Below are 13,205 nucleotides of genomic sequence, written 5' to 3' on the forward strand. Positions count from 1 at the left end.
ACATGTCAAAATTGGGTACCATATTAGTATAGTTACCAGTATACATTAATATATGAATCATAGCTAGTGAATTCTTAAGTCCATAGATATCATAAGTTAATACCTCTTTGCATATAACACCTCAAGGAGGTGTTATATGCAATGCTTGTTACACTTACCACATTTACAAATACTTTTAACAATTTAAGGAATTTAAATGTAAGAGAACTTCAACAATGTATTTAGGATATATCTCCCAGATGTTGCTCACCTTCCTTGGTAGCTCCTCCTACCACTAAAAACTGCAATTACCAACTGGCAAAATGACAGCTGCACATTGCTTTTCATTATGCAGTACAAGTAGTTATTAAAATGCAGATAACCTTTTTCTCTTTACTTGAGTAATATAATAATGTGTCTTTGCATTGAATTACCTATTTTATTTATAAATGCAGACTAAAGGCATGACTTGTAATCTACATTTAACATTAAATAAACCTTACAAGTACTTTTTAAATGATGAAGATGAAATGTATTTTTTTTACCCTTTTAATAACCATTGTTCAATCCTAATTAGATCTGGGCAAGTCTGTCTTCCCCTTTTTCCCTTAGCAATTTTTGCCTGTTTTGGCTGATATTGTTATTTCTATTTTTCTTAATTATTATTTATTTCCTTTTTTTTCATTTTCATTTTGTTTCTCATGTGTTGCATAGACGAGTGCAACATTTTCAAATAATTTTGCCATGCTGTGTACTATCTTTTACTTTTTATCTTTAACAACAACAAAGGTATTGCTAAATAAACAGCTCTAAAAGGAATGTAAAATGTGGTCCTAATAGGCTATTCAGGTGTGAGAGATAAAATAGGTAATGACCTATAAAAATCGTTTTATATAAATACATAAGTGCATTAAATAATGCTATGTGACTATTTCAGGAATGGGAAATTTACAGATGGGAATAATAAAAACAAAGTGTTCTGTTGATTGATGTTTGTGTGAAATGTTAATGTTTAGAAAGACATATGTAGGATAACCCTGATTGTTTTGCTTGTTTCACAGGCTATTCCAGTCTGTTTGCTGAAGTACACTGATAGAGACTCTCGAACAGCAAACACAACTATATCCAAGCATTAAAGTGCTGCCAGTTTTCCTTACCATAACAGACTTATCTATTGGTATTCTTTGTAAAGTGCTTCCTTTGAAATATTTCTAATTTTTTTTTTCTGTGCCAAATTAACAATCATTTGTTGGTTTTCTTGGGTTGCCATGTTTTAATTAGAATATATGTTGTGCTTTTTGGGGAATGTGATGGTTGGTCACATATACAGTGTACAATCTTGTTCAGAATGTATTGATAAAAGTGAAATAAACACATTAATTTATCTGTTTTCTCAAAAGAAATCTTAAGGTAAAAATGGTAAATAAATAAAAGTGTGTGTAAGCTCTAATTTGTCCCTGTACCATTGTAAGTGTTTTGTTATACAGGTAGTCCACGATTTAAGGCCATCCGACATATGGACGAGTTCTAGATATGAACGGGGCTTCCCTGCTTGCTCGTGTGCAGGACAGACACTTCATGGGGGGAGGGGCGGTTTGCATGACTTGCAGAAGAAATCTTTTGCTAAACACAGCTGAGGTGGTGGGTGTTCTTAAGGACTGAGCTCTTCTGCAATATCATGTAACTCTGTAATGATTAAGACAAACTCAGTTGTCTGCAGTTTCTTTTTTTATATCAAAGCACAACTTGCTTTGTTTTTTTCTTTGTTTTTGATTAACTCACAGTGAGGATTTTATACATTAACTGACACCACGCTGCCTAATAATATGTTGAGACAAACATCTGTCCTAATTGCATTTATTAAAATAATGTACCTGTTTCGACCTACATACAAATTCAACTTAAGAACAACTTACAGTCCCTATCTTATATGTCACCCAGAGACTACCTGTATCTGCTCATTGAGTGCAAATGAACACCTGTTGATCATATCAGAATTTCAGGGCAGCCCTATGTCCTGTATGTGTTTTGTGTGCTTTTTCAAAGAGCTTAATTAGCAGTCACAGTATTGGGACTATAGAATGATTAGCTTTATTGTGGGGATGGGAGCAGGGGAGGACATAGGGAGGTCCACAGTGTCATTTTGGCACAGGGGCCCTCTGTTGGCTATGTCCACCACTGGATGAGTAGGTGGATTTGAGCAGTTTGGCAGGAGAAATCTGGACAAATCTGGACACTCAGTTGACAAAAATGCTGTGTGTTTTAGCCCACAAGATTTAGGAACTGAGTAAATCAGACAAATCAATATGATAACTGTCACAATTGTTATTGTTTGTAGGTCAGGTCTCAACCAAACTTCCTAGCCTTCAAATAGCTAGTGTTAGAATGGCAACTTCAGACCTAAATAGAGGCTAAGAGCACTGTCCTTTAATGATCCAAGGGTTTGGTCCCACATTAAAAAAAAAACAGTGACCTGCTCTTTGCTAAGTTAATATATGTTTCAGTGGTGGAATAAAGTAGCATTGATAACAATTAGGTAGCGTTCAGTTTTTAAATAAAAAGAACATACAATAATCCTTAATCTCCGATGGATCTTTGTATATCTTTTACATTTACATGTCTTATGAGTACAACTGTTTATAACCATATATTTTTTGCAAAGTAGGTATGGCATGTAGTACTGACATTGAAAAGGCAAATCTAATTAGCGTATGTATCATATGTTGTTTAGAATGTAGTAGATAAATTCAGCAAACTACGAATGCTTGTGAATACATTATTATTGTTTTGGCCATATGACCTTCTGTAGCTATAATGAGATCGAACGGTAACCTTTGCAGATGTTGATGTTTTTTTTTTATAGATGTACAGCAGACATTTCTAATAGATAGAACACCTTATAATACCAATGAAGTTGTTGTGGATAAAGTCTTCAGTAGCATAGCCTTCATAGTAGTATTGCTATAAAACTGTGTTTGCCAGCCTTGCTAAGTAAATCCTAGTTAATACCATGTTAAAACCCACAATGAAGAATAAATTATTCTGCTATGCAGCAAATTTCAAGTTCCAAGTAGTTAGGTAATTGTTTAGCTCTAATACAGCAAAGGACAGCACCAAGGCTGCAGAATCAGAGAGTAGGGTAAGCTTTACTAATTATGTATTATCCCCTAGGCAGAATGGGCACTTAACTCCTGCATTGGGGAAGGAGACCCACTGCAAGGATTTTTTGTACAAAACAAATATGCCCAGTATTCTCAGGTTTAAGATAATTTAAAAAAAAGTACAGGAACAAAGTAGATTGCCAAATGTAAATCTATAAAAGTTTGGTTTTTCTTGTTCAATTTATGTCTCTGATTCTAACCAATGTTAATGCTTTAATGATCATATCTTTATTAGTAGTCCCACTAGTTTCATCTCTTCACTGGCTTAACCAGAGATAATCTAATAAAACCTTTAAGAGTTTGGTTCTCATTTGTTTTACCCAGCATTGACACATTTTTCAGTTTAATAATTACTCTATATGGTTTTTTTATAAGTTATATTTCAACTTAAAGCTAAACTAAACCTCAAATATGTGTTCATCTTGCTAAAAAATGATGTGTCCTTGTTACTTCTCATGTGCTGGCCTGAAAACAAAATAAATATTATTTTGATACCTACTAATTAATCCCATCACCTAATGAAGATAAATGCTAAATGACATCACCCATGCCTAAGGTGAACAGGCTGGTGTAAGGTATTTTTTTGGAAGGAAATTTTCTACTTACTTTTTTTTTTTTGGCCACTGAAAAGAATGCCCCCTTACAGTGGTAACTAGAATACTACCTTTACATACAAAAACCTGCAGTTAGGTTAATTGACTCCCCCCTCCCCCCCCCCAAAAAAAATGACCTTAGACTTTAATAAAACATATGACTGAGGTAGGGACATTAGATTGTGAGCCACTTCGAGGGACAGCTAGTGACATGACTACAGACTCTGTACAGTGCTGCGTAATATGATGGGGCTATATAAATACTGTGTAATAATAATAAAAAGAGAAGTCAATTGTTCAGAGTTCATTGAACCCATAGCAACTTGTAGAGGAACCCTGGGGTAATACTGAACCTTGCTTGTGAATGACTGATATAGGGCTTAATTGTTTTCAAACTGCAAGGTATACTTTAACCATTTATTTTCTGTTTATTGTTTTTCATAACCTGTGTTTTCTGGGATGTATTCTTTGCTTGCATACATTGTGCTCAAAATGTTGTCCTTCTATTTCATTTCACAACACTGATATGTATTATTAACAATAACAATAGTAAATGTAACAATAGTATAACAGATACAATAACAACATATTAAATCGATTTGCTAAAGAATAATATATATTCTGTTTTTTATTGTAAAGTTTATGTTAGTTGAGAAATATACTGACACTGCAGCACAATGTAACTCAATCAAAAGTGTGGTCTCAGACATGAAATATTCTATGTAATGGATGCCAATAAATATCTGGCTGCTAGGTGCCTTCCTCCGATCACTGACAAAACCTATTTTTGTCTGGGTCCTTGTTTTCAGGATTATAGGTTGCTTTGGAGAAGCAAAGTGCAGCTTTCCTGTCACACTCACAAATGTGCATTTCACATGGGTTGTTATCATCTGTATAGGAGAAAAAAAAATTGTTAAACCATAATAACTTCTTCATCAGTATTCTACTCAAGTGGCCCCAAATTAAGGATTATTAATCATGTGTAGCCCTGCACTAACTTTATTGTCACTTTCAACATATTTCAACAGCACCTCTAAAAGCCTTAGGCCCTAATCTACTAATTAATAAAAACTAATCAGTTTACTTTGTATTTTAATGTATGTTTTGTTTTGGTGTAGTATAATATGACTCATATTTAAAGCTAACAATCTTTTTTTCCCCACACTTACAGTGAGTTGTCTCCTGTTGTAAAAGGGAATAGTCTTAATCAACTACAGACTTGACCTTACACAGAAGGAGCATTGGAAGCTGCAGAATGGTATACTGTATCCATCTAATTTCATGTCAGATGGACTACAATCATCACCTAGCTCTTGTTGTCCATGGCCCTCCCCTTTTTGTAATATTTGATTTCCTTTTTTTTAGTCATCTAGTCTTTGTATCATGTGTGGGCTTTACCAAGGCCAGACTGTATGCGCATTTGTCTACACCTGCATACTAAAACATGTATCCTAGTTTATAGGAATCTATCAATTATGGGTTCATGGGTTCAAGACTAAGCAATGGAATTTTAGCTTGGATATGTTTCATTTTAGCGGATAGTAATTCATATTTTGGTGTTAAACCTCCTGTATTATGTAGTGATACCGTATTTCTAATATTTATTATTTCTCCTGTTCTGCACATATGCACAAAGTATGTTTTTTAATTGTATGAAAAACATATTATGAAAGTTTAAAACTTACTTTTGCAGGTCACAATGTTATTTTCACAACTGTAAGAGTAGAACTCTGTGTACGGATTATCAAATATGGGGGTGCAGTTTGCAATTGATTTGTATTCACCATAGCAGTTATCATGAATCTGACAGCATCTGCACACAAAAAGAGAGATTGTTGTAAAGTTTCCTAAAATCTACACGAGATTTCAGTTTCAATCTGACATAATCATGGATAGTGGTGGTCTAATAGTTCTGATGAGAGGCGATTTCGACTTAGATTTTAGCTTTTCTGATCTTGGAACTGAACCACAAATTTGAGCAATTACAGATAGGATTTTATGTTCAGATATGCTATCCTTGGAAAAAAAAGTGCCTCTGCTTAAAATCATTCATATCCTGCATCATGACAAAAGTGCTCACACTTAGAATTATTCAATGATAGGCTGTCATATTGGCTCATCCATTTTCATCTTTTACAGAGGCCAATACCATCAGTACAACCCCCTATAATAAAGTAACAGTCAAAAATATAATATATTAACAGATAGCGTGTTTAATGTACAGAACTGCGCAACATGTTGGTGCTATATAAATACAGTTTAATAAAAATAATAATAGCCCCCTAAAATATAATAACAAATTCTGTCTGTTATTGCTGTGATTCACTTGCTTAAGTTCCAGCTACAGTCATAGCTAAAAATAATGTTACCCTTGCATTTAGTAAATGCACCACTTCTCCCAGAAAATTCTTGCAATTACAAATGTGTTGGTACTATGGACGAAATACCTGATGTTAATTGCTTTCTGTAACAATCAATGAGACTTTTAGATCTCCCTACTGGAATTTTGGACCACTCTTCGTTTGCCAGCTGCTCTAGGTCTCACAGGTTTGAAGGGTTTTTTCTCCCAACTGTTGTTTTTAGATCTCTCCACAGGTGCTCTATTGTTGGCCACTTCAGAACTCTCTGGCGCTTTGTCCTAAACCATTTCTGGGTACTTTTTGAAGTATGCTTTGGGTCATTGTCCTGCTGTAAGACCCATGACCACCGGCTAAGTCTTCAGATTTTAAAATACCAAAGCATTTGTAATTGCAACACTTTTCTGGGAGAAGTGGTGCATTTTTTAACATAAATGCAAGGGTGCCAATATATTGAGCCATGACTAAACTCAAGCAATTTTTCTTTTTTTTGTGTGCCTGTTTTCTCATATTGTGACTGTTAACCAAGTCAAATCATAACAATTAGTTCCAGGTATACTCAGGCAACATTTTCTCAATGTGACATAACAATTGGCCTCTCAGGACAATGACGGAAAAACAGATTCAGACTACCATGCTGTTCAAGGTTTCTAAAATTGACTTTTTAAAATATCTGAATTACAGCTTGAAATTTCCAAATATTGTTGTATTTCTCAATTGAAATTATTCCGTTCACTTCTTCTCATGGACATGGTCAGTCAAACCTGTGCTTCTTTTTTCTGTATAGTAGTATTGCTCTTGGGTTTATTTATTTATTTTTTTAGCATGGATTACCTATTCAGTGAACAAGGAGGCTTTTGTAAATGCTTGTACACCTACATGCATGCCTCATGGTGTCAGTTGTGTTCTTCCCTGAAAAAACCTAAATATAAATACAGTTCCTTCTACATAAATATATTCTGTGCAATTCATCGTGAAGTAAACACAAGACTTGTGGTTTGGCATATAAATGCTTATGGGAGAAGCATAGGGGAGCAGCAGGAGTGGGTAGGGACAGACTACAGCTGCAGTGTTTTTTAGTGCATGTGAACCTGTTCGCAAAATTGACTAAAGAAACAATTTGTGTGTTTGGGCACTATGTGAGCATTACTGCACTAAAAATTTTACAGGTGGTGGTAATTATATTTGATTGTAGAATAAGGGGGCAATATTGAAGGTTTATTTATGAATAACTTGCATAGTGGTTCATTTTGGAAAGGGAGCTGTTTAAGAATCATTGGAAAATTTGCAAATAAGGGTGAGTTAATAGTAAATGTGAAGCTTGCTATTAGGTGAACAAAACAAAACTGAACATATAATAAAAGTATTTATGTTTCAAGGAGATAGGAAAATGTCCTTACAAGCGCATGACTAACAGCAACTAGTAAAGGAAATATGTATTTGCTATTCAGAATGGTGTTGAGGGAATAGGAATTGTAGTTATGTACAATTTCCATCTGAGATCATAACAGACTTTGTATAATACAGGCTATCACCATGAAAATAAATAAATAAAAACAGTGATTTACAGAAATAAAGAACCTTCTCCAATTTAATTACAATTTATAAACATACCTATCCAGATCATCTACAGGAGTGCCCGAGCCACCAAATCCACAATAGCAGCCATATCCATTGTAATCATCCAGTGGCTTACTATTTGGAATTGTGCACTTAATTATTTTTCGGAATTGCAGCAGATTCCTGGACTGAGGACGACCAGAGGTTATTGTCACTATGAAAAAAGAAACATAATTATATGTGGAACATGAGTCTTACTGCAGACTATAGGGAATCTAGGTTATAATAAAATTCGTATTAAAATGTCACTCCAAACAAATGGTAATTTGATACCTCTATTTTTAGTCCTTAATGGAAATTGGAAAATATTTAACTTTTTTTGGTATAACATCACAGCGGATGCCATCTTCTTACAAATGCTTTTGTGTGATTCACACTTTTTTGGGTGGGAAAGTATTGTGGTTTTAATATTTTACAATGCCATGATCTGTCTGGTTATAACTTCTGATTAGTTCACAAGCCATACACTATAACACCATTCTTTCTGATAACCACATTGAAAGTCCATCAAGAAAACAATCGTTCATACCTTATTCTCAATATAATAATCATTGCATTATTTCTTATTGTTTAGAACCTGCCTTGGCTTGAACTGTCAATAATATCCAAAAGGTATAAACTGGAAATATAGTATTGCAATGGGTTGTAATTAAACAAAATAATACATTGCCACCTTTAGACTTTCCTTAAAATTTAGGATTTGCCTTTAAACATTAGATTACCCTTGCAGTACCTTTTGCCACTAAACATCCTCAGTCTGATAGTTATCATTATTAAACCGACTTCCTCTAAGCAGAAGTTGTTCTGGGCCCTCACATAATGTGAATTTACAATAAATAGAGAGGGAACACAGTGATATCCCTATACCTCTATCACACTGCTTTTCTAGTATGCTTTTCCCTAGCACCTTTTCAGCAAATTGCTGATAGCATGTCAAATTTAGGTACCTAATTATTATTTAAAAATAATTACAAAGTATCATTATTTTTATGCTTTTTATATCTGCCCAACGTTCAACATCATAATCTTTTTAAGTCCAGCCAAAAAATAATTATTTAGCCTTTCTCTAACTCTATTGACTGGTATTACTCCCAAATGTTTTCTTATTTTAAATTAAGTATACTGTATAATTTTATTTCAGAAACCTTACCTGCTAGAAGCAGAGTCAGAAGAACATAGGGTCTCATGTTGGCACACTGGGATGTGTACAATGGGAACTACCCTTCTTATATCAATATGTGTCCTTGGCACCCGGCTGTGGAATAATGTTCTGTGTACTTAGAATGGGTTTAATAGCTAATACCTGTCACAAACACCTATGATGACTAAATTAGGAAATGGTATGATCTTTTTCTTTGGAATTGTTTGAAAATATAATAGATAAGCTATTGTTTTCAGGAATGATGCATTTCATGAGTGTGACACAATGTGTTCTAGCAATGTTGATCGTGAGCATAAGGCTAAGATTTCACTTACTTTGTTTTAAATGCTTATAAATGCCCATGATTTGTATGAGTTTCTAAAAACATTTTAAACCAAGGTATGTGGAAGAGAAGAGGGAGAATAGGAGAAAATCCCCATACACACCCCAAACCACCCCCTTCAATTCAGTGGGGAGTTTGGAGCATTTATAGGTCGTTTTAAATATTTGTGATTTGTTATGGTCTTTTTAACACTTTCCAAATGCTGCAGAATGCATTTTATTTGCAGCCCATCAGGAAAACATTCTGGTGTTGACTGTCCCATTGGAATAAAAGGGAATGTCAATCTTAGGTGTTTAAACACCCAGTTTAAACGTTAGGGATACAGGGACACTGACAATTGGCTAGACAGTTTCTCTAGGAAAGGTAAACTGTTGAAGTACACTGGGCAGATATTTTTTATGTTAAGGCTAGATAGACATGCTAAATAATGTATAAAGTATAAAAGTATTTAATTTACCTCTCACAGAGGGCCTGATTTATTAAAGCTCTTCCAGGCTGTAGAGCAGGGGTCAGCAAACTTTTACTACTAGGCCATTTTGGGAGGTCAAGAAGGCTCACTAGGCTGGACTCTCTCTCGAGTCTCGAGCTGATGGCACCGCCCCATCAGAACACCCCTGAAGGGAAATCCCTCTCCTCCGCAATGCATACAGAGGAGAGGGAATGTCCCCTTACCCCAGCGGCAGAAGTGTTAACGCTGGCCACGGTAAATAGGGAAGAGAGGCATAACAAGGAGGCTCAAGAGCAGCGGGTTGCCTGCAGGCCGAGATTAGGTCGGACCGACCAAGGGACGTAAGGCCGGAACGGACTACTGGCTAGGCTGTATCTGGCCTAAAGGCCGGAGTTTGCCTACCCCTGCTGTGGAGGATCCACTTTTATCAGTCAAGCTGGGTGATCCAGCAAATCTGGAATAGATCTGGTTCAGGGTTAAAATCATTTGCTAACAAATAGCAAGATACTTTTTGAAAATTCAATTACAGTTTTGCTGGATCACCCAGCTTAATTAAAGTGTATCCTCTCCAGCCTTGAAGAGCTTTAATAAATCAGGCCCAGAGTCCCTCACTACTGCCCCTCTAATGGCTTCATGTGTTATTTTTCTACAGAAGTAATGTATCATTTTTGTATTGGCACTACTTAGGATTTGCATCTACTAACTAAACGAAGATGCGGACTCAAAAATTGCACTGCAATGTAAAATATGTGTTTACAAAAGTCTGATGCAGATCACCCCCTGCTGCAGTCACTCTACAAAGTTACAATGTTGCAGTACGAAAATTAGAAGATAGGAGAATAGAACATTGTAACTTAGTGGCAAGTTGCTCCGACTGGCATTCAGATTTCAGTGCAGTTACCCATTCCTAATGTCCGTGAACTCAGGAGATACTAGAAGTAGCTTGTACCTGTGGCAGGGGTGGGGATACTGTTAAGGCCATTTTTATCTTTTCCCATATTTTAGCTTTAACTCATCAGTTCTAACAACACACATAATCAATACGATTAGTTTTGAGATGGTTTCTGTAAGTAAATAAAAATCTCAGGGCCATTCTGTTATATCTCTTTAGTCCCATGAAAAATAGCATGTACAGTTGCGTTCAGAATAATGGCAGTGTGCATTTCATTTATTCTGTGATAACATTTTATTCTGTGATAAAACAGGTGTCAATTACAACCCAATTTAAGTAAGGCAGCTAACATTGTACATCCTGGTCCTAGTGTACTTGGCACAGAATATCTGAGAAAAATTGGTCATTGCAGATATTGTTCAGAAGAACAGTGGATTTTGATTAAAATGTTGGAGACAAGAAAACATGTAAAGGAGTGCAGAAAATGATAGGTTGCTTAGCTAAAATGATCTCAAATGCTTTAACCAAAACCTGAAAGACATGGGAGAAATTGGAAAACCACTATTTAAATAGATAGAAGATAAGCAAAGACTCAGCCAATGATCACCTCCAAGAAGATCAAAGAAAGCCAAAAGTTACCCATGAGTGCTGTTACAATTAGAAGACCTCAATGTGTCTGCACCCTTTGCAACCCCTGCAAAGTCCCAATGGTGAAAAAGAGACGCGCTGAAGAGGTTGTAGTTTTCCAAGGAACAAATTGACTGACCTAAGGAGAAATAGCGCAACATTTAGTGGACTGATGAAAGCAAGATTGTTCTTTTTGGGTCTAGGGGCCACCGACAGATTGTCAGACAACACCAAAACACTATATTCAAGTCACTGTGAACTGAAGAAAGTGAAGCATGGGGACACAAGTATTATATTATCGGTGATGCTCATATTATGGTGTTGGACCTATTTATCGCATACTAGGGATCATGGATCAGTTTGAATTAATCAAAATATTTGAAGAGGTCATTATTTTATGCCATAGAGAAAATACCTTGGTTGTTTCAACAAGACAATGGTCCTGATTTTCTAAAGCTTTCTATGGCTGGAGAGGATACAGTGAACCTGGGTGATCCAGTAAACCTGAAATGGATGTCTTAAAAGTTATCTGTTAGCAAATGGTATCAATCCTGGACCAGATACATTCAACTTTGGCTGGATCATCCTGGTTCACTGATGGGTATACTATTAATTAGCATTCTGCATGACCAGTAGCATGATAAGCCTGCTAAAGCAAAAGTTGCAAATGATGCTCAGCAGTGGATCTATTATGGTATCTTATGTTGCTAAGACTAATCTGAGGTCTGTATTGCCTAGGAGGAGGTACTTGTGACCCAACCCTTAAAAGCTCATATGCTGTTTGCTTAAAATAGAAATTGCCCTAAGAACCACAAATGATTCACAAAACTCTGACTGGGCTTGGATAATAAGTACTTACTATGTCCATATATTCCTTGAAATAAGGGACACAGTTTCCTACAAATAATAATTAGAATCACAATTCTATTTAATAGATATACTTTCTAAAACAGATGGCATCACTTACATATTTTTCAAAAATAAAGGTTTAAAAGACACAGTTCTGTTACTAGAAAATATATGTCTTTAAAGAAGACTTGGCATAAGACTATAAGCAGTTGTTTCATTCCCATCCAGAGTGATAAGATAAACATATTGCAAAAACACTGTCAAACCTTTTCCCCCTGTTGAATGAAATTAGTACTGCAGGCTGACAAAGGACTACAGTACAGAGGATTTGAAGAATTTCTTTGAATTTCATAAACTTATCTAACACATACATTGGAAAAAGTTCAGGACATGCTGGTGATAAGATAAGCTATGGCCTTGGTACAACACCATTCTTTATTAGCACACCCAGCATTCTTCACTTATTGAATTGCCTATTCTGAATATTCTTTGGCCAGGACAAGCAGTTACATTGAGACAACAAAAAAAGCAGTTTCATGAGCTGGCATACAATATAGGCAATAAACCCATTGACCTCTAAACACCTCTCACTTATGTAGACAACTTGCTGAAAAAGACCGCATACCCCACCCTAAATATGAGCTTTAGACATGTATGCTGTATCTAAACATACATATACAATATTTGTATTTCAAAATTTTATTCATTTCTTGTAACACAATAGTTTAAAAGATGTACATACTTATTGATCATGAAACATTAGAAACACAACAAACATGTTGCATGCGTAAATATGAATGTACCCCCAGAGCTTTTTCAGAAATATTTCTCGTTTATGAAATAAGAGCTTAAATGCTAGCATGTTGTTACAAAAAAACATGAATAAGTCAGAATGTGAATATTACAAGAACATATCAGAAGCAGGAATAATCAAGATACTGCCGGTCCTGCAGCAGATATTGTTTTTACACAGCTGAAATTTGTTTTGCCATGAGCAACTAATAAATTACTAAATATAACCAGGTTTTCCATGGTATTCACCTACAGTAAGAGCAGCAACATGCAGTGCAAGATATCCTGAAAATGCTATGCCATGCTTCACAGTTTAAATAAAACAGAACACTCCTATAACATGGGAGAAGAACCATTTTTCTAGGTTCATACTCCAGCTTTAATATGCAAAGGACTCCAGTTT

The 13,205-nt window shown here is 35.4% G+C and overlaps 1 protein-coding gene across 1 annotated transcript; it reads right to left on the minus strand.

Moving 5' to 3' along the window:
* Nucleotides 1-4,327: 4,327 nt before the first annotated feature.
* On the minus strand, nt 4,328-8,927 carry PLA2G1B (phospholipase A2 group IB). The gene is made up of 4 exons (XM_072422880.1): nt 8,861-8,927; nt 7,705-7,864; nt 5,419-5,546; nt 4,328-4,623 (listed from the first exon to the last, which is right to left on the minus strand). Exons 1-4 carry the CDS (start codon nt 8,895-8,897, stop codon nt 4,502-4,504), a joined length of 447 nt encoding a protein of 148 aa, XP_072278981.1. The 5' UTR covers nt 8,898-8,927; the 3' UTR covers nt 4,328-4,501.
* Between the last annotated feature and the right edge of the window lie 4,278 nt (nt 8,928-13,205).

Source organism: Pyxicephalus adspersus, chromosome 9 (assembly GCF_032062135.1).
Source record: "Pyxicephalus adspersus chromosome 9, UCB_Pads_2.0, whole genome shotgun sequence".
Taxonomy (NCBI): domain Eukaryota; kingdom Metazoa; phylum Chordata; class Amphibia; order Anura; family Pyxicephalidae; genus Pyxicephalus; species Pyxicephalus adspersus.

Excerpts from the sequence above, each read along its gene's own strand:
- PLA2G1B (XM_072422880.1), bottom strand. The coding sequence starts at position 8,897 with ATGAGACCCTATGTTCTTCTGACTCTGCTTCTAGCAG. Across the intron at positions 5,547-7,704 it reads CCTGTAGATGATCTGGATAG|ATGCTGTCAGATTCATGATA; the intron begins GTATGTTTATAA and ends TTTTGTGTGCAG. Across the intron at positions 4,624-5,418 it reads TAACATTGTGACCTGCAAAA|ATGATAACAACCCATGTGAA; the intron begins GTAAGTTTTAAA and ends TCTCCTATACAG.